This window comes from Helianthus annuus, chromosome 10 (genome assembly GCF_002127325.2).
Source record: "Helianthus annuus cultivar XRQ/B chromosome 10, HanXRQr2.0-SUNRISE, whole genome shotgun sequence".
In the NCBI taxonomy this organism is placed as follows: Eukaryota; Viridiplantae; Streptophyta; class Magnoliopsida; order Asterales; family Asteraceae; genus Helianthus; species Helianthus annuus.
In genome coordinates, this window is record NC_035442.2 from 42,275,272 (window position 1) to 42,299,077 (window position 23,806).

The 23,806-nt window shown below is 35.1% G+C and overlaps 1 protein-coding gene across 1 annotated transcript; it reads left to right on the forward strand.

Annotated features, from left to right (window-relative positions):
• Positions 1-384: 384 nt before the first annotated feature.
• Positions 385-23,442, forward strand: LOC110882395. The gene is made up of 4 exons (XM_022130427.1): positions 385-543; positions 772-1,342; positions 5,413-6,133; positions 23,346-23,442. Exons 1-4 carry the CDS (start codon positions 385-387, stop codon positions 23,440-23,442), a joined length of 1,548 nt encoding a protein of 515 aa, XP_021986119.1.
• The last annotated feature ends 364 nt before the right edge of the window (positions 23,443-23,806 follow it).

The following is a 23,806-nucleotide window of genomic DNA, read 5'->3' on the forward strand; positions in this document are numbered from 1 at the left end:
GAGGCACCAGTTGTTTCAACAGCTGTTAGTCGGACACCTTCCACTACTCAAACCACTGCCATTTCAACCCCTGCTCAAAAGCAGAAGACACCTGCTGACACATCAGTAGTTGTAATGACAACAGTGGTTGAAACACCTGTTGTTTTAACAACTGTTAGTCAACCATCCACCACTGCTCTCACCATTCCTACATCACAACCAACAAAGCTTTACACCAGAAAAAGAAAAATTACTCAGGCAAATGAGGACAAATATGATCCCATTGCTGCAAAATATCCACTGGAACTAGAAGCTATAAAAAGTGAGATGAGATAGTTCTACACTGAGGATGATCCTTCAAACAGAAGATTCCCTTCACTCATAGGCTTCATAGTCCCAGAAGACATGGATAAATATCTTGAGCTCAAAGCAAGGCAGGCTAAGATAAGAGCCAAGATTGAATGTGAAGGACAGATTGACGAAGCCATCTCTGAAAAATTGGAATTCTTGCTCACAAAAGTTAAGCAGATGGAAGATTATGCACAAGATCTAAGCAAAGAAAAGGCAGATCAACGAAATAAAATAAGAAAAGAATATCTTGCTTATATCATGAAAGAAAAATTCTATCCTACTGAAGAAAAAAAATTTGAAGAATGGCCAATAGTTGCTCTAAAGCATGAGGCAAACAGGATTAAAAGAATTAAAAATGATCCAAGAAAGAAGATGACAGCTCCAAATTGGACCAAATACAAAAAGCTCATTGCTGACCTCACATCTGAGTATAAAAGAAAGAAGCAAGAACTGGTGGATGCAAAGGTGGACACTGCCATTGCCATAGCAAAATGGACAAAGCAGTACACTGATGAAACTTATGAAAGGCTTAAGAAAAGGAGGATAACTGTCTCAGACACTCCGAAGAGGCCTGACTACAAAATGCTAGAACAACAGATTGATGATCTTAAAACACTGCTCACATCAACAGATAATCCTATCCTTGTGGCAAACCAAGAAAAAGAAAAACTGCTGACCAGTGAAGAAGCAAAAGAAAAAGAAGCTGAGTACTTCACAGAAGCCATCAAGAAAATGGATCTAAAAGAAGATAGATCAGCTAAGCTTCAAGACCTTGCCAAAAAGGTATTAACCAAACCTGCATCACCAAATGACTCAGCAGAAATATCAGACATTGAGCCAGATCAACAAAAGAGACAAGAGCAGATTGAAAAGGAGACTGCAGAAGACATAGCTGCAGCAAATGATGTCATTGAAATGGCCTTCAAGCAAATGTCTGATAGCTTACAACTGTTCACAAGACCAACATCTCCAAACTCATCTTTGAATAAATCTCCCCCAAGAAACCCATTGGGTTTAAAAGTACTAAAGTGGATGTCTGATCAAAAGACCCACGTATTGACCCTGGTCAGATCCAATGGTGAGGTGAAGTACATATCAAGGAAAGAAGCACTAGGTCTTGGTGTTGAAGATTTGCAGGATCTCCTTGAACTTACACTGTGTAGGGATGAGGATGACTCAAGTTCCAAGGATTTTGAAGTGGAATTTAAAAGACAAGCTAAGGAACTTCTGATGAGAAATAAAGATCCAGAATAATGAAGGGTTTTGGCATTATCTGTTCCAGGGGGAGATTGTTGGGATTGAACCCTACTAGAGGAACAGATAATGAAAGCCAAAACCGAATCACTACAGTGGATTCACAATAAGCAGCTGTTTACTTTAAGCTTTCCCCTTGACATTGGTTATCTAACAGCTGATAGATCTCAAGTACTGCTCAATAGAACAACTGATGACCCAAACACTGATGAAACTCTAAAGACTGCTGAAGACAAACACTGACGCTCTATCTACTGATCTCTCTTAAGTACTGCTGAAGGCGCAAGCACTACCCATTCAAGGACTGATCACCTTTGAAGAAAACACTGATGCTCAACATCAGTGCTCAGGCTACATCAGTGGAAAGTGAAGCAGTAGTTTTCCTATGTTTTGTATTTTACTGATAATCAGTTGTTAGACATCAGTAGTTTGTATAGAACAGTGTTCACAGGTTGTTAGGTTGTTAGATGTCACTTTCATGGTGACGTCAGCTGAGATGCCTCAGTGGTTTGGTTTGCCTATAAATGTAACAGTACCCTGTACTATTACATTTGATTGACTGAGCGAGTTATTCTTCTCATGTCTAATCCTTTCATCTTGTGCAATTAACCTTGGAGCATCAGGCTGAGGGGGGGCTTAGTTTTATAAGCATGCTTGTAATCATTTGCTTTGTAATTCAATCATTTGACTTAATGTGAAGCATTTGTTTATCAAATTATTTTCTTCTTTGATTGTGTTTACAAAGTTTGTTGTTCATTTCCGCTGCACTTAAACTCTGTTCATTTTTGTTAATTTGTTCAAATTATACAAACAAACACAATCACAACAGCCTCCGATCCTAACATAAGAGTTTGGACAAGTATGAAGCCACTAACCAAACTTCGACCAAACGAGATGCTATCATGAGGGGGGGTATCGTCTGTCGTCCGCAAGTAAGGAGAATAGGGTTCGATAACTTTGATTGTGTATGATGTGAGGAGGTTACGTACAAATACATATAGGGCCAATTCGTTAAACAAGTGGGCCGAACCCTTTTTAATCAAAATATACAAACCGGGCCTAATTTATCTTGTTAACACAACCGGGCCTAATTTAATCAAAATACACATGAGATCGGTTGGGCTCGGTTTGTGTTAGTTTGGGCCGGAGTGAAATGTTAACCATGTGTTAGCTCACTAATGTGGCCCAACGACTTATGGCCCAAAGTGCTAACAATGTTAGTTCCTAAAATTAGCTATTCGACACATAAGTAGGCATATCTAATCACGTTATACATTTAGCAATTAGCAGTTACATTCCAGTTACAAGTGTTTACTAGTTTTTATCATCGCAAGGCATACAAACGAGGAATAACAAGAAACAGGATCGCATGACTAAGAGACACTGACATTGACCTTGAAAGTTCGGATTGTCACAATTTCAGATATGGGTTTGTTTAGAAATGACGATTATAATATAAAACAGAATTGTATAATTACTAATTTACCCTTTTCATCAAAACACAAGGGATAAAGATGAGTGGTTGAGATTTGTTCTCATGGTTCTTACAAAAATTGAGTGTTCTCATTTAAACCTTCCCATATATATATATATATATATATATATATATATATATATATATATATAGGTGGCCGCTAGAATGAGAACCACCTCGAGTTGTAAGTACCGCGAGAACTACTTGATCCGGGGCGAGGTGGACCAAATTTTTTTTTTCAAAAACGTAGATGCATGTATTATAAACACATTCATAAAAAAAAAATTTTAAAATGTCGTGCGTGTAGTTTTTTACACCACAAGTTTGTGGTGTAAAAAACTACACGTACGGCATTTTTTTTTAAATTTTTTTTACGAATGTGTTTATAATACATGCATCTACGTTTTTGAAAAAAAAAAATTGGTCCACCTCGCCCCGTACGGTGTGGTTCTCGCGGTTCTTACAACTCGAGGTGGTTCTCATTCTAGCGGTCCCCTATATATATGGGAATGTTCAAATAGGAACCATATCTTCATACAAGAACTCGAGAACTTTTTGATACAAAACTTTTTTGAAAAAAAAAATTTGACAAAAATTTTATTTTTTATGTCACTTTTTTCTAATATAAAAATAAAAAAAATAAAAAATTATGTATGTGACTTCTTATGGTGGTGTAGATAAAATTTACACCGTCCAAACGTTCTGGGCTGCTGACATCATCAGTCGTTTACACCAACATAAATCGAACTTACATGTCGAATAAGTGTTGGCTTGTAATCTTTTTCCAATTTTTTTTCACGGATGTCTTAGTTAGATGTTAATCTACCTTTTTGCAAAATTTGGTTGAAAAAATCACACAGGAAGTAGGAGTTCTCACGATTTTTGTAGTTTTAGAGGGTTCTCACATGAACCTATCCCTACATATATATATATATATATATATATATATATATATATATATATATATATATATATAAAGTGTAACGTACAATAGGGCTTATCGTACGATCGTACGATAGAGTGAAATCGCATGTTATAAAAAAACACATTGGAAATCGCATGTTGGTATTTTTTTGGTAGCAATTTCGCATGTTGGTAAATATGATGAAAGCGCATGTTGGTATATAAAGCAATTTCGCATGTTGGTTTTTTTAGCAAAATCTCATGTTCAAGAGTGAATTCGCACCATATCGTGTTAGTGCACGGAATGTCTGTTGACTTCGTCTACATTAAGTCTTAGGTCAAGATAGGTCAACATAGGGTCTTGAAAGTAAAAATCATGTATTATGTTGATAGGTTCGCTTTTGTGAACATATGTTGAAACAGGTCCGCTTATGTGTCATAGGTTAGTCATAGGTTCGCTTATGTGACATCAGGTGGTTCGCTTATTTGTCAAGTTGGTAGGTTCGCTTATTCGGCAGTCCATATAATCAAACCACACCACACTATATATACCTGATGTGTTCATTTGTGTGGGGAACGTTGGAGCGGACCTAGAACATTGTTGCTGGAACGAAACTTTGTCAAATTGTAATCAGAAAGCAATAAAAGAGAAGAAATTAAAGAGGAATAGCTGTGTAACTTCATTTACGTTGATTCCGCCTTCGTATGTGAAGATGAACGTTCTCAACTGACTGTTTAGGGTCGGAACACGGTCCAACAAGTGGTATCAGAGCTCAGGACGAGGAGTTCATACTACTACAGCTTGATTCTACCGAATTCCCTGATTTCTACTCACTTTCTCTTATACTTTTTCGATTTAAAGTGGTTCCTACGGTTGAAATTGTCTGATTTTTGAGTATTACGTGCGGAATATACAATTAACAAACCCTAGAAAGTTTTAGGTTAAAACTCGGGTTAAAAATGATTAAAATTGGGTAAAAAGTGAGATCCGCTTTTACGGACATCGATAGATCCGCTCGAAAATCATAGGTTAGCTCGTAATATCTTGATGGTTCGCTTATTCGGACCATAGTAACTGAGGAGATCCGCTCGAACAAACATACTAGATTCGCTTGAACGAACATAGGAGATCCGTTCGAACGAACATAGTAGATCCGCTCGAACCTGGTCCGCTCATCCGGACAATACCTGGTCCGCTTATTTAGACATTTGATTTCCGCTTATTTGAACCTTGTAGATCCGCTCAAACGGACATCAGATAGTTCCGCTCGAATGGACATCAGACACTTTCGCTCGAACAGACATTAAGTAGGTTCGCTCGAACGGACAATTGACAGTTTCGCTTATTCGGACAACTATAGTTTCGCTTATTTGGACAACTATTGTTTCGCTCATTTGTCATATCGTTCAAAAACTTCGAGATTTTTTTAAGTGTTTTGCTGATTTTTCAGGAATGTACAAGATGGATGAAATAAAACCTTTCAAAGATACAAGAACAGAAGAACAAAAATTATCATACAGAAAACAGAGAGCTCACTGGAGGATGATGCGTATTTCTCGTATTTACTATGAAGCTAAGATGGCGAAAAGATGGGATGTCAATAGAGAATGTTATCTTGATCCTGAAGGAAACATTGCTATTGATGATAAAACTCTTAGTGAGGAAGCTCTAGTTGAATGTATTGCTGAAGAAGAAGAAGCTTTACAGAGAAAATGGTGGGGAGGTGACAAAGAGAATGTAAAAGAAAAAGATGAAACTTTAAATGACAATGAAGCAGATCCTAGTAGTGCTGGTGATCATGATGAAGAAGTTGCTACTGGTAATCAGTTGGCAGTGAATGGTGATCAAGAAGCTGAGAACATGCCAATATTTGATCATGGTGATTCAGATTCTGAGCAGGAGCAGATTTCAAGTAAAACAAAATGTGAAGTTGTGATGACTGAAGAAGTTGTGAAAGAAGCTATTTCTGAAAAACAGCAGGTGTTTGAGGAAATAATTTCAAAGAAAGAAGAATCTGTAAAGCCTGTATCTGTGAAATCTGAAACAGTGATTAAGAAAGAGTTTGAAGAAGACACATCAGTCTATGAGATTGTTCAGAAGGAAAAGAAACTGGCAGAAGATATTCGAATTTTGAAAGATGAAAAGAAAGCTGCTGATGAACAGATTCTGGAGTTGCGCTTGAACTGTGAAAAACTAAAATCTGAAAATGACAAACTTTTGAAAAATATTGAAAGTTTGACATTAGAAAACAAAGATTTTGTAAAAGTTAAAAGTGAAAATGAAAATGTTTCTTGGATCAAATTAGAAAATAAAGTTTTAAAAGAAAAAGAAACAGAATTTCAAAATCAGATAAGAGTTTTGGAAAAAGAAAAATCTGTTCTTGAAGAAAACAAAATTGTGAATAAAAAATCAATCAAGTCTCATCTTGAAAGAATATCTCAGCTTGAAAAAGAAGCTGAGAATTCAAGAAACAAGATTGATGAACTTGAAAAGAAATTGAAAGGTTTTGTGACTGCAACAGATAGTTTGAATTTTCCCTGTCCAAAACCGATCAATTCAGTTCCAATAAGTGACAATGTCACAAATTTTGACAAAGTCAAAATTGAAGATTGTGATGACAAATCTGATGATGAAAAAGAAAAAGAAGAAAAAAGAAAAACATTTTTGAAATTAAATGAAATGTTTAAAAATATTGTTTTACATTCTACTGAGAAAGGTGAATGCTCAACGCAAAAACCTGTAAAGAAGAGTGTGGAACAGAAACAAAAAGATAAAAAATCGAAAAATTTTCAAAAAGAAAATAAAAGTTCATCAGATCAATCATCCAATCACAATAAAAAATCAAAAAAAAATAAAAATCGAAACTCAAAAATAGTTGGTAATAAGTGGTGCAGGTTTGACCACAGTGCTTCAAAGTCAAATCCAGCTTTTCGGAGGAGTGATGACTACCACAAGGCAACTCAATGCTATGATCTAAATGTGTGGTATGATAATGGTATACGATATGAAAGAGAGAAGAGGTATGATAACTGTCACGGCCCCCGACCCGGTTTGACCCGTTTCAGGAGCCGCGGGACAGAAATCACGTGATATTTATTTATGTGATTTTAGCAGCGGAAATTTTAACATCAGGATCGTTGTAAAGCTAAAACTTTTCCCGATTATTTTATTTCACAATTCGGGATAAACCCCGATAATTTACAATGCATAAGTTTTAGTGATAAATCCTTATTTCAAAACATATTTCTTTATTTTATACTGAGCCACTATTTTAAGCTTGAAATGCTCCTCAGCACTTTTCCTTATTTACAATAGATCACCTGAAACATGTTTGAAAAAGGTTTTGTCAGCGGGGAAATACTGAGTGAATCATTCTATTTACTGAAAACGACACCTTTGTTATAATTTACAGTATCAAGAGTTTTTACATATGTTTATTATCAAACCAATTTTCAAGAATAGGTATTTGTCACAGACCAGCTCTGTGACTGTGGTCATATCACCATTGGCTGTCCCAATGAGTGACGTATATCACTTTAGGCTCGCCCACCTAATGTGAAGGAAACAATAATAATAATAATACTAATAATAATAATAATAATAATAATAATAATAATAATAATAATAATAATAATAATAATAATATTGTGCACAATACCCCACATACCGGCTGTAATTTGGTGATTACATAAACTTAATCACTGTAATTATAACTCTGAAAAATGATTTGGAGTATTGTAAAATAATTGATAAAAAGAGAATGACTCACATTGCAGATTTAGTATAGATAGAATATGATTTAGCCCTGTTAACCTAATTTCAACAATAATGCACACAAAACAGGGTTAGTGATCAATACAGCAGTTACGATAACTCACAAGATCAAATTCTCACAATGAACGACAAAGTGCGATACTTAAACTCATTCATCGAATTAACGACGAACGACAAAGTATAACCCTAATGTGGGCAGCACTTAAACATTCTTTGGATATATTGATCTCGGAAAATGAATCGTAATAGCGATCGAGTAATTACCCTGTTTTGCGGCAGCGTTTCGATATTAGTGTGTGTTGTGAACGATTTTTATGATATCTCAGAGCATAATTCGAGTTTGAACGTCGAATGAACAGCAAATTTCAAGTGCCAACATCACCTATTTATATCTGGAAAATGCTCCCCCTCGCGCCACGCGAAAGAGATATGTGTACCCGTCGCGTGGCGCGACGGGTCTACTTCCTAGCCTAGGTTGTTTCGTGTCCCAGATAGCTTTGCTGAGTAAATGTACGAATGATTTTCATTTCTACAGCAAAATTAGAAGATAAATATCCACTAGGGTTTAACCCCCCTGAGTTTTAGGGGCCCTGATCCTGATTCCGATTGTTTCGAAAATTTTAGGGTTAGTGCAGAATTATTTGGGTGTCTCAATTAGGGTTTCCTTATTGACTAATTATCATTCTAATTATTAATTTTAATGAGAATTGTTACATCCTCCCCACCTTAAGAAAAATCTCGTCCTCAAGATTTATTGAAATAGATGAGGGTATTTCCGCTTCGTTTCTGACTCTAGTTCCCAAGTATATTCTGGTCCTCTCTTTGAATTCCATTTGACTTTCACCAGTACTAGTCGCTTGTGTTTGAGGAACTTGATTTTCTTATCTTCTATTTGTAAGGGTTTCTCTATGAATTTCAGCTTTTCATTTACCTCCACATCTTGAAGAGGTACTACCAAGGATTCGTCTGATAGACATTTCTTAAGATTGGATACATGAAATACATCATGTACTCCAGCTAGTTCCTCTGGTAGTTGTAAACGATAAGCAACTGGTCCGATTCGTTGAATCACTGGGAAGGGTCCAACATATCTTGGACTCAGTTTTCCTTTCTTACCGAATCGTACTACTCCTTTCCAAGGAGATACTTTTAAAAGTACTTTGTCTCCTATCTGGAATTCGAGTAGATTGCGACGATTGTCTGCATAGTTTTTCTGGCGATCTCTGGCTGTTTTCAATCTTTCCTTAATTTGAGTTATCTTGTCTGTGGTTTCTTGCACAATTTCCGGACCTGATAATTGACTTTCTCCTATTTTCGCCCAACATACGGGTGTTCTGCACTTGCGTCCATACAGTGCTTCGAAGGGAGCGGCTTCGATACTTGAGTGATAACTATTGTTATAGGAGAATTCAATTAATGGTAAATGGTTATCCCAATTACCTCCAAAGTCAATTACACATGCTCGGAGCATGTCTTCCAGAGTTTGGATCGTCCTTTCACTTTGTCCGTCCGTTTGTGGATGATATGCGGTACTTAGATTGAGTCGGGTTCCCATTGATTCTTGGAAACTTGTCCAGAAACGGGAAGTGAAACGACTATCTCTATCCGATACAATGGAGAGTGGAACTCCATGTAAGGATACTATTTCATCCACATACAATTTGGCTAACCTTTCCATACTAAAGGTTTCCTTTATTGGTAGAAAATGAGCTGATTTGGTTAATCGATCCACGATTACCCAAATGGCATCATTACCTTTTCTGGTCTTGGGTAACTTAGTAACAAAGTCCATTGTTATGAGTTCCCATTTCCATACCGGTATTTCTAACTGTTGTAGTAGACCTGAGGGTTTTTGATGTTCGGCTTTAACTTGTGAACAGGTTAAACACTTAGATACGTATTCGGCTATATCCTTTTTCATTCCTATCCACCAAAAATTCTTTCTTAAATCTTGGTACATCTTATTGTTTCCTGGGTGTATAGTATATCTAGATTTATGAGCTTCCTCTAAAATCTTTGATCTTAAATTTCCTTGTTTAGGTACCCAAATTCTGCTGTTATGAAATTTCCAGATTCCATCCTTTCCTTGTTCTAATTCTTTTAGGTAACCTTTCATTCCTTCGGCATCGTCCTTGATTGCCGTTTCCTGAATTTCTTTCAATTGTTCCATTAAATCTACTTGTAGATTTATTCTAAGAGAACGGACTCGCCTTTGCTTCTCATGATACTTACGACTTAAGGCGTCTGCGACTACGTTTGCCTTTCCTTCGTGATATTGAATATCACAGTCGTAATCACTCAGGATTTCCATCCATCTTCTTTGCCTCATGTTTAACTCTTTTTGCCCAAATATATACCTTAAACTCTTATGATCTGTATAAACAGTAAACTTACTTCCATACAGATAATGTCTCAATATCTTAAGGGCAAAAACTATAGCTCCTAATTCTAAATCATGAGTCGTGTAGTTTTCCTCGTGCTTCTTCAATTGTCTGGAAGCATACGCAATTACCTTTTTGCGTTGCATCAACACACATCCGTATCCTAATTTTGAAGCATCACAATATACCTCAAAATTTTCTGTTCCTTCTGGTAAGGCTAAGATTGGAGCATTAGTTAATTTCTGCTTTAGAATTCTGAAGGCTTCTTCTTGTTTATGTCCCCACTCAAACTTAGTGGCTTTACAGGTTAGCTTAGTTAATGGTACAGCTATTTTGGAAAAATCCTTAATAAACCGTCTATAATATCCAGCTAATCCTATAAAACTTCTAATTTCCATTGCAGTTTGCGGAACCTTCCAATTGGTAATTGCTTCTATCTTAGCAGGATCTACGTGAATACCTTCGTGATTCACCATGTGTCCTAAGAATTGCACTTCTTGTAGCCAAAATTCACACTTTGAGAATTTAGCGTACAACTTTTCTTTTCTTAACAAAGTTAAGAGTGCATGCAAGTGCTGGCAATGTTCGACCTGACTTTTTGAATAAATAAGTATATCGTCTATGAAAACAATTACAAATTTATCCAAATATGGTTTACAGATCCTGTTCATCATGTCCATAAATGCTGCAGGTGCATTTGTTAATCCAAAGGGCATGACTGTAAACTCATAATGTCCATACCTAGTTCTAAAAGCAGTTTTAGGTATGTCTTCTTCTTGAACCTTTAATTGATGATATCCGGAGCGCAAGTCTATCTTAGAAAAATATTTAGCGCCTTGTAATTGATCGAAAAGATCATCAATCCTAGGTAATGGGTATCGATTCTTAATTGTAACCTTATTCAATTCTCTATAATCGATACACATTCTCATCGCTCCATCTTTCTTTTTCACAAACAACACTGGTGCACCCCAAGGGGATGAACTAGGTTGTATAAATCCTTTGCTTAGTAATTCATCTAATTGCTTCTTTAATTCTAGCATTTCGGTAGGAGCTAGTCGATAGGGTGCCTTGGCTATCGGTGTAGTTCCTGGAATTAGATGAATCCTAAATTCTACCTCCCTATCTGGTGGTAACCCAGGTAAATCTTCTGGAAATACATCTGGGTATTCTGAGACTACAGGGATTTCCTTAAGTTCCTTACCTTTAGTACAAATGATTACTGAAATCATATATACTATTCCTTGTTTCCGTTCATAATTAGCAACTTTCATTGCTGATATGAACTTCAGTGGCTTTCGAGGTTTATCTCCTGAAATCTTAATTATCTCTCCAGTAGGTGTTTGAATTTCTATAGAGTTTCTATCACAAATGATTTGAGCATGGTTGGCTATTAACCAATCCATTCCTAACACAACATCAAACTCGGCTAATTTCATAGGTAATAGGTTTGCAACAAATTTATGACCTGAGAGTTCTATTTCCACTTTTTGCAAAACCTGATTGATTTTGACTGAATTCCCATCTGCAGTTTCGACTGTAAAAATCTGCCTAACGTAGTTAAAGGTAACTTAAGAGCTTGACAGAATGAAGTATTTATAAAACTTTGGTTTGCACCAGAGTCAAATAATACTTTTGCATAAACGTTGTGAACTAGAAATGTACCCGGAATGAGCTCTGCTTCTTGAGTAGTTAGCTGGAATGCTCTGGCATTCTTTTTAGTAGCTCCTTCAGCTGCCTTGGGTTTGTTGTCTACTGGGTTAACTAACTTAGGACATTCTGGTTTGATATGTCCGGCTTCCCCACAATTGTAACAAATTATGGATTTCTTTCTGCAGTTTTCTTCCCGATGTCCTGTTGTTTTGCAAAAATTGCAAAGTTTGTTACATTTTCCAAAATGTTTCTTTTTGCAAATTTTGCAGAATGGCTGTGCTGAAGATTGCCCTGCTCCTCTTTTCTTGAAATTACTACTATTACCCATCCTAAATCCTTGGGTAATTTTCTAAGCTAATTCCTTCTTCCTATCTTCGTCTCGTGTGCGTATCAGTTCATCAGTTAAGGTGTTAGCTAATTCTACTGCATCGTCAATAGTGCGAGGTCTCGCAGCCTTAACGATATTTCGAATTTCGCTAATTAATCCCCAAATATAGCGAGAAATGAGTACCGATTCTGGCGAAGCCAGGTTAGGTACTACTCTAGCATATTCAAAGAATGTTGAAGTATAACCACGACAATCCACACCTATCATCCAATGAGTTAGGAACTTATTTGCCATTTGTTCCTTTTCATACTCAGGACAGAATTTTCTTTCTACCAGACTCTTGAATTCTTCCCAAGTCATAGCATAAGCCCTATTTCTTCCTTTAGCTTGTAACACAGTGTTCCACCATTCCAGTGCTCCTTCTTTAAACAGATTCGATGCGTACATGACCTGATCATCTTTGGCACACTTACTTATTGCAATTACTGCTTCGGTTTTCTCAAACCAACGCAGTGATGTAGTTGCCCCTTCATTGCCTGCAAATTTAGTGGGTTTACAAGCAAGGAATTCTTTGAAAGTGCAACCAGGTGTTGTAGCTTTCTGTTTCTTAGGGAGCGGCGTGTGCTGGGATTCATTATCATGATTAACATGATTATGGCCACCGTTTGTACTATTACTGAAGTTATCTTCAGTAGTACGTTTACTAGGAATGATATGTTGCGGTTCGATTGGACTTTTTACAGCAGCAACAAATGCTGGAATAGCATTGGCTATCCCTTGAGCAACAATATTTTCAATATCTTGTCTAGTCATATATTGATCCCCTGGATGTTGCTCTGACTGATTAGCTTCATTTACCGGTTCATTACCATTATTAGCCATCTGATAATATATATTAATTAGTATCTTGATAAATAGCAATTTATACACAAACACTCAGAAAATTCATAATGCACATAAAGTCAAAACTATCGATTTCTCGATTCCATTTCATATCCGTTATAGTATGCATCACTACACACAGATATTTTACAAAGTTTTATTTGGTGTTATGTTACAGACTGATTTCACTGTTTACTATACTTATTACACAACTATAGTTTTACCATCTTCCTATCCCTCACCATTTGTTGTTCTAAATACGCATTTCCCTTTCATCATACTTCCAAGCAATCTGTCCCCCTATCTCCCTGATTCTATTCCCTGCATCCATCAACTCCTCACCGAAATGGCGAAGTTCAGCCATATTCTCAGTGCTCATTGGTGGATTAGGTAGGGGTTCTGGATCGAATTGCGGAAAGAAGGAATAAGGGTCGTTGACAATATTTTGAAATTGCCAATCATTCGTCCACCATTCTTCCATTTCTACAGGTTAAGCGTGGACTATTGGGTCTGGGATTGCTGGTGCAAAATTCATAGGGAGTGGATTTTCACTAGGATAGGTAAAAACATTTGTATTGACAGGCTGAATAGTTTCACAGTTTGCCAATAGAAAATCTATTTTATCCTGAAAAGTTATTCCCTGGTTTTGGTTTTGATTGGAGCTTTCACCGATTTCTATCTGAGTTGGTCTAGAACCTTGTCCTACTTCCATTTCTATTTCCTTAGAATATTCCTCAAACTGTATTTCCATTTGCCTAGAATCTTTCCTAACTTCAGTTTCCATCTCTTGCTGTTTAGAACTCTCCTTGATTACAATTTCTTTTTCTTTTTCTAAAGGGTTGTTTATTTTAGGAAGTTTCGGAACTGGCTTTTTCCTACGAATACGACTACCCCATACATAATTCTTCTTTTTCTTTCGTTTTGGCTTTGTTAAAGGTGGAGCATGGAATTCTACAGGTTGGTCCACATCAGCCAAGTATCCAGTAAACTCTTGGGAAACTTCTATATTCACCGGGTACAGATTGAGGTTCTGAAAAGCTTCAGATATCTCGCTCATGCTGTGTAGCATATATGCAAAATGCACAGAAATGCTAAGTTAAAACTTTGGAACAAAGTTTAACAAATAAACATCAAAGTTTTATTGCACATTATTTGTACAAAATACAAGAAAGAACACACTCAGATTTATTTATCTACTTACTAAGAAGTACTAGTACTAGATTTAGAGTACTTTAAAGATTTGCATTTTCCGCTACAGTAGCTAGCATATACAAATTTGTCCATTTTTCATCTAACTTATCTTCCCACGGTGATTTATTAATTATCTCCTGGGTTTCCTTTTTAATCCTCTTTTCTCGGATTTGCTCCTTACTTTTCTTAATAATCATATTCCTTTTTCTAGGAGAAAATGGATTTTCATACTGTGCTTTACGCACAAATATTCCTTCTTCAGGAATTGTAGGGAGCTTTGAAAATTTAGTTTTGGATGAACTTCCCTCTTCGTAGACTGACCTATCTAGTTTAAGATAGATATCTTGCAACTTTTGCTTACCCATACTGTAACTAACAAATAGTCAATTAAAAACACATAATCACATAACAGTAATCAGGAAAGATTAAGTATCTGTTAAATACTTAATTAGCTTAACTCAGTGGCTCTGATACCACCTTATTTCTGTCACGGCCCCCGACCCGGTTTGACCCGTTTCAGGAGCCGCGGGACAGAAATCACGTGATATTTATTTATGTGATTTTAGCAGCGGAAATTTTAACATCAGGATCGTTGTAAAGCTAAAACTTTTCCCGATTATTTTATTTCACAATTCGGGATAAACCCCGATAATTTACAATGCATAAGTTTTAGTGATAAATCCTTATTTCAAAACATATTTCTTTATTTTATACTGAGCCACTATTTTAAGCTTGAAATGCTCCTCAGCACTTTTCCTGATTTACAGTAGATCACCTGAAACATGTTTAAAAAAGGTTTTGTCAGCGGAGAAATACTGAGTGAATCATTCTATTTACTGAAAACGACACCTTTGTTATAATTTACAGTATCAAGAGTTTTTACATATGTTTATTATCAACCAATTTTCAAGAATAGGTATTTGTCACAGGCCAGCTCTGTGACTGTGGTCATATCACCATTGGCTGTCCCAATGAGTGACGTATATCACTTTAGGCTCGCCCACCTAATGTGAAGGAAACAATAATAATAATAATAATAATAATAATAATAATAATAATAATAATATTGTGCACAATACCCCACATACCGGCTGTAATTTGGTGATTACATAAACTTAATCACTGTAATTATAACTCTGAAAAATGATTTGGAGTATTGTAAAATAATTGATAAAAAGAGAATGACTCACATTGCAGATTTAGTATAGATAGAATATGATTTAGCCCTGTTAACCTAATTTCAACAATAATGCACACAAAACAGGGTTAGTGATCAATACAGCAGTTACGATAACTCACAAGATCAAATTCTCACAATGAACGACAAAGTGCGATACTTAAACTCATTCATCGAATTAACGACGAACGACAAAGTATAACCCTAATGTGGGCAGCACTTAAACATTCTTTGGATATATTGATCTCGGAAAATGAATCGTAATAGCGATCGAGTAATTACCCTGTTTTGCGGCAGCGTTTTGATATTAGTGTGTGTTGTGAACGATTTTTATGATATCTCAGAGCATAATTCGAGTTTGAACGTCGAATGAACAGCAAATTTCAAGTGCCAACATCACCTATTTATATCTGGAAAATGCTCCCCCTCGCGCCACGCGAAAGAGATATGTGTACCCGTCGCGTGGCGCGACGGGTCTACTTCCTAGCCTAGGTTGTTTCGTGTCTCAGATAGCTTTGCTGAGTAAATGTACGAATGATTTTCATTTCTACAGCAAAATTAGAAGATAAATATCCACTAGGGTTTAACCCCCCTGAGTTTTAGGGGCCCTGATCCTGATTCCGATTGTTTCGAAAATTTTAGGGTTAGTGCAGAATTATTTGGGTGTCTCAATTAGGGTTTCCTTATTGACTAATTATCATTCTAATTATTAATTTTAATGAGAATTGTTACAATAACAGAGTGTGTTACACTTGTGGCTATCAAGGACACATTGTTGTTAACTGCCAAAGCCAGAGATTTGAAACGAGAAGGTGTTATGAATGTCAAATAAAAGGCCACATTGCCAGAGATTGCCCAATGAGATCTAAGGGAAGATCGAGGGTTGAATCTCAGAAAATGGCAAAGAAACCAGTCAACGTCAAGCCCAAAGAACAGAAGGTTCAAGAACCTAAAGTTCAGGAAACAAAAGTAAAACTTTCTCAGGGGCAAAAAGACAGACTGCAAAAGAAGAGGAAGAAGGCCAGAGAGTATCTGGAAAAGATTTTGTCTTCGGGTTCACCGGACAGGTTGAATAAGAGTTCTGATGAATCAACTCACTCGATTGCAAAATCAAGAAAGATGAATTCATCAGATACAAATCTGAGGACAAAAGAGAGAAAAGAGAAAAAGAAAGGTGTCGGCGATGAATCTGACAGATCAAAGTCAGACAAGCCACTCTCAGGCAACGATTCTGGTTTGTCAAAACCAGAAGAGCCAGTTGTTGAGGTAAAAACTGTCAACCCAAAGGCTGGTCAGGCTTGGGTGAATTTGTTTAAATGAAAAATCCTGACTTGCCGGAGTTCCCAGGTTGGTAAGCGTGGAACATGAATCGGCATATTTCTTGAGAAATTTCACTTTGGTGATTTTTCGACTTACATGTGGTAAATCAGGGACATTAAGTTGTACTTGATTTTCTACAAGTGATGTTTGAGATTTAAAACTAATATTGTAAAATCTATTAAGTGATTAAAGAAAAACAATGTGATGAAAGAACCCCGAATTTGTGAAATGACACACAAAACTAATTTTCCGGAAAAACCATTTTGATTAAAACAAACTTAAGTGTTTTGAAATCTAAAAGGGAAAATAGTTTGTTGTCAGGGGGAGTTCTGATTGTTTATGCCAAATGAATGGCGAATTGAAGTGATTCGATATCAGTTTGTCATTTTATTTGTACAGTTTTCAAATTTTCCTTGAAAATCAAAATTGAAACATATTTTGATTTTAGGGGGAGAAAATTTTTAAAAAAATTTAGAAAATTTGAAAATACCAAACACATTGAAAAAGCAAAAATGAGTTTTGTTGAGAAAATCAGTGGACTATCACGGCACGCTAAAGAAATGAAATGTCAAATGTGATAAACGGTTTCACTAATGATATGTCGATAGGTTTTCGCACATTTAGTAGATTTATTCAGGATATAAACCTAAAATTTCAAACTTGCGAAATTTGTGGGGAACACTACTTGGATATATAGGTAACCCCTGAAATCTCGTTTGAAAGGTCTCGTATTTTGATATACTAGGTTTTTATACTCGATGATGTCTGGGGTATTATTCCGGGACTTCTGCTGAATGGAAGTTCTGACCTAGTCCCTGGATAATACTTTGCTTTAAATGCTTGAAACATAGCATTAGCCCTCAGTTGATTAGACAATAAAATTGATAATCATCTGTTGTAGCTAAAAGATCCTCTAAAGAGGACATACCAAAGTCGAAACCGATATCTCTCTGCGCATACGGAAGTATTGACCTGAGATCCCTCAGTTCTCGCATGTCCTAATTTATATACAGATATCATTATAGTATACTCACCTGTAAGACTGAATATTGAGATTCTGGATACGAGAGTATATTTAAGAGGTGGGACACATGAATGAGTTAAGTTTCTAAAACATCTAAATCGTATCCTGAATAGATTGAAAATTGTGTGAAAATTTAAAAGGACAAATATATCGTCAATCTACGTGAATCGTTTAGAACTTAATATGATTAAAGCTTAACGGTGCTAGTGATTTGTTTCATGAACTGATATGATTCTCTTACACAAACTCACAAAAATATTATCTGTATATATTTGTTTACTGCATTTCATTCAAAAACAAAAATTCAAAAAGATTTTCGGCAACTGATGTTGAAGAGCTGATGTTCAAAATACTAAGTGCTAAACATGATTAATTGGAATGGGAAACTGTGTTGAAATTCTTTGAATGTCATATAATAAATGGTTTGAAAGATTGTGTGTTTAGTTAATCAAGGTTATTCATTTGAACTTGATGTAACTAATATGTTTGTTGAAAATGATGTCTACCAGTAAGTTTACTAAATTCAATTGTTATAAATTTGTGAAATTTATGTTGAGGTAGAGAATGTGCAGGTTAAACAGGTTTTGTATTTCATCATTCCCACGGAAGCTAAATGCAAAATCTTGAACCAGATTTCTCAGATTCTAGCATATCAAGAGGGGGAGTCTGTGAAAGGGAGAGTCTGGATCAACAGTCAAAGGGAAGATGGAAGTTAGAGTCAGGTAATGATCCTGAAGCCTGAGAAGATAGAGTACTTATGATGTGAAGACAGAGAGTTGGAGAAAAGACCAAGACTGAAGACTCAGGAGCTGAAGACTACGACAACATCCAAGGGGGAGTCTGTTAGTGCACGGAATGTTTGTTGACTTCGTCTACATTAAGTCTTAGGTCAAGATAGGTCAACATAGGGTCTTGAAAGTCAAAATCATGTATTATGTTGATAGGTTCGCTTTTGTGAACATATGTTGAAACAGGTCCGCTTATGTGTCATAGGTTAGTCATAGGTTCGCTTATGTGACATCAGGTGGTTCGCTTATTTGTCAAGTTGGTAGGTTCGCTTATTCGGCAGTCCATATAAGCGAACCACACCACACTATATATACCTGATGTGTTCATTTGTGTGGGGAACATTGGAGCGGACCTAGAACATTGTTGTTGGAACGAAACTTTGTCAAATTGTAATCAGAAAGCAATAAAAGAGAAGAAATTAAAGAGGAATAGCTGTGTAACTTCATTTACGTTGATTCTGCCTTCGTATGTGAAGATGAACGTTCTCAACTGACTGTTTAGGGTCGGAACACGGTCCAACATATCGTACTGCTTGGATGGTCGCGTACATTTTGTACGATAAGAGCCATTGTACGTTAACCTGCCTCTATATACATATATATATATATATATAGGGTAGTGTTCATGCGAGAACCAATGTGAACACAACAAAATAAACCTACTACCACAACCAAAAAACCTACCCCCCCCCCCCAAAAAAAAAAAAAAAAAAAAAAAAAAAAAAAAAAAAAAAAAACCTAAACATCCCCCACCCCACCCAAGCTAAATGCTAAAAACTAAACCATAAAGCTAAACCCCAAAAAAACCTAAAAAATCTAAAAAAAAACCCACAAAAATTTTTTAATATTTTTTTATAAAAACCGCTACTTTTAGTATCCAAAAAATAATAATTTTTATTAACGAAAAGTAGCGATTTTTATAAGAAAAAAAATTCTGTGTTTTTTAGATTTTTTTGGGTATTTTTGGTTGTGTTCACACTGATTCTCGTTGTTCTCGTAATAAAGGGTGGTTCCTAACGGATCATTCTCCTATATATATATGCATTGACAAGAATAAAAATGATATTCCACTAACTATATATAAACTAATAATATTCCCCCGTGCTTCGCGGCGGGGATTTGGTCCGTATCTATTTGATTCGATATGATATCGACACTCGTTATAGTAATCGAAATAGAAACCTTACATCAATCGAAAACAATAAAAACAAATATCAATACCGGTACCGGTACCAATGTTATGGTTTCTTGTTTGATAACAGATATCGAGCCACTATCTTAGTGAACCAAACGAACAACATCGGTTCGGTACCTGTATTTATTTTTATTGTTTTTTCTTTCGATAAACTGATATCGAATCGCTGGCACATCGTACCAAACAACATCGGTACCGATACATGTATTCATTTTTATCATTTTCGTTTTCAAAAGATTTTCATTTATACAACTTTGTCGGTAATGAATATTGGTACCAATACCATGACAATCTGAACCGATCGATATCGTTCGAACAATATCGCTGTCGGTAGTCGTGTTCGTTTTTATCATTTTCAGTCGATGTAAAACAGGAGTTAATTTCTATACCAAGTGCATGAATCGTACGGTACTGTAACGAACCAAACCGATACCGATTCAATGCCCGTGGTAACGTACCATCACAATGCACGGGCAAATAACTTGGAATGATGATGATGATGATGATGATGATGATGATGATGATGATGATGATGATGATGATGATGATGATGATGATGATGATGATGATGATGATGATGATGATGATGATGATGATGATGATGATGATGATGATGATGATGATGATGATGATGATGATGATGATGATGATGATGATGATGAATGATGATGATGATGATGAATGATGATGATGATGATGATGATGATGATGATGATGATGATGATGATGATGATGATGATGATGATGATGATGATGATGAATGATGATGATGATGATGATGATGATGATGATGATGATGATGATGATGATGATGATGATGATGATGATGATGATGATGATGATGATGATGATGATGATGATGATGATGAATGATGATGATGATGATGATGATGATGATGATGATGATGATGATGATGATGATGATGATGATGATAGATGATGATGATGATGATGATGATGATGATGATGATGATGATGATGATTGATGATGATGATATGCATGATGATGATGATGATGATGATGATTATGATGATGATGATGATGTGATGATGATGATGATGATGATGATGGATGATTGATGATTGATGATGATGATGATGATGATGATGATGATGATGGATGATGATGATGATGATGATGATGATGATGTGATGATGATGATGATTATGATGATGATGATGATGATTGATGATTGATGATGATGATGATGATGATGATGATGATGATGATGATGATGATGATGATGATGATGATGATGATGATGATGATGATTGATGATGATGATGATGATGATGATGATGATGATGATGATGATGATTGATGATGATGATGATGATTGATGATGATGATGATGATGATGATGATGATGATGATGATGATGATGATGATGATGATGGATGATGATGATGATGATGATGATGATGATTGATGATGATGATGATGATGATGATGATGATGATGATGATGATGATGATGATGATGATGATGATGATGATGATGATGATGATGATGATGATGATGATGATGATGATGATGATGATGATGATGATGATGATGATGATGATGATGATGATGATGATGATGATGATGATGATGATGATGATGATGATGATGATGATGATGATGATGATGATGATGATGATGATGATGATGATGATGATGATGATGATGATGATGATGATGATGATGATGATGATGATGATGATGATGATGATGATGATGATGATGATGATGATGATGATGATGATGATGATGATGATGATGATGATGATGATGATGATGATGATGATGATGATGATGATGATGATGATGATGATGATGATGATGATGATGATGATGATGATGATGATGATGATGATGATGATGATGATGATGATGATGATGATGATGATGATGATGAACTTTTAGAAAAAGTTAACAAACGTAATTACTAAAAAATTAAGTTCAATACTAAATAAAATATTACTAAGAGTAAACTTCCGTTTTGCTCCCCATGGTTTGGTTACTTTAATGGTTTTGCTCCAAACCTTTAAAAATAGCCATTTTACTCCTTAATGTTTCGGTTTTTTTTTTTTTTTTTTGCCAGTTTGCTCTCCGCCTCAAACTCCATCCAAATTGTTTGTTTTTTCATTTTGCTCCCCGTAGGGAGCAAACTGGCAACAAAACCAAAACATCAGGGAGTAAAATGGCTATTTTTAAAGTTTTGGGGCAAAACCGTTAAAGTGACCAAACCACAAGGAGCAAAACGGAAGTTTACTCTATTACTAATAAAAAACCATCTAATAATCATAAATTACTATTTATTATTAAAAAGATAAATGAATATTAAATAAAATATTATTGAAAATAAATACTTAAAAAATTACGAGCACTATCCATCACGACTTTGTATTAATAATGATAATGATAATGATAATGAGGGTGAGAGTTTGCTACAAAGTCCATTTTTCTTTCAAAGTGTAAAAAGTTATAAAACACTATAATGTCAACCATAAAACACAATCAAAACCCACAAATAACAAAATGAAGAATACTAAAACGCCATATTTGTGGGTTTTGTGTTGTGTGTTTGGATGATAAGGCTTTGATTATTGAATGAATAACATTAGTGTATTTTATGTTGATTATCATGTTGTGTTTTATATTCATAGTTCTACCATTGTGTGTTTGAAGTTTTTATGGACTGTTAGGGTTTGGATATTGTGTTTTTTTTATCTTCACTCGGTTATTTATGGGGTTTGAGTGTGTTTTATGGCTGAAATTGTGGTGTTTTATAACTTTGTACACTTTGTAGAAAAAATAGACTTTATAGCCGAACCCCACCAATGATGATGATGATGATGATGATGATGATGATGATGATGATGATGATGATGATGATAATAATAATAATAATAATAATAATAATAATAATAATATAGTTTACTTGTAATATTAAACATCTTAATGCACTTCATTTCAGATTTAATATAGGAGTTTCTAAAATTGAAATATAAGATTTGATAATGATATTGATATTGATGTATAGTGTTGGATTAAAATTGAAATATAAGATTTGATAATGATATTGATATTGATGTATAGTGTTGGATTAAAATTGAAATATAAGATTTGATAATGATATTGATATTGATGTATAGTGTTGGATTAAAATAAAAAGAAAAAAAATCCTAAGAAGGAATGATGAAATTTGGTGATTGATTTTGGAATTAGATGATTAAGATTATCTTGGAGCGTAACATCATCACAACTCACGTATAAGAATGCACGAAAGGTATAAATGGAATAGTCAATATGCACATGTCAGACACATAGTTCCTTTATAATATTTTTATATGTCGTTATTTTCTAAAAAAACACACTATAGTAACGAATGTTTTTTTTTTATCTTTACTATAAGTATGGCATTTATGTATAAAAATTAGAAAAAAATAATTACTTGTTAAGTGGGGCTTTTAGTTAATTATGTTTTTGGTTCGTCATTGTGTTGTACATGGTTTTTTAGTACGTACATGATGTTATTTGCTCAGGTTTATTTTGTTTTTAATCTGTACATGCATATTATAAGTTTGTCCATTGTGTTTTTAGTGTGCATATGTTTCAATTTTGTCAATCGTGTTTTTAGTCTGCACAAAAGTATTTTTAATCTGTTGTGAGTTATGTTTCTAGTATGTTATCCATTGCTAAACACTTTTTGCACCAACACCATCTTGGGAGAAAACTCCCCAAAGAGGCTTCATATGGCTATTTTGGAAAAATGGGTTAGTCAATGACCAATTTTGTAATTTTCCCAATAATAAATTGCTTAAATGATAATACAATCAATCAATCATGTTGTTAATGTATACCTGGTGTTCTTTTAAAATCAAAACGAATTATTCTCATTAAATCGTTTAAAAACCAAGGTTTGTTTGTTACGAAAATCAAACGAAAGAATGTTCATAAAGTTGATAGCCAAGCAACTAAATTACAAAAGTCGATTATAAATTTATAGTTATTTAACTTATAAACTTTTGATGTTGCCGGCCATTATTTCAATATTTTACCTTTGAGGTTCTTTCATTGTTCCCTTAAAACATCCATTTCATCAACATTACTAAACCTCCATTAATGGCGTCTGAAATTATAGA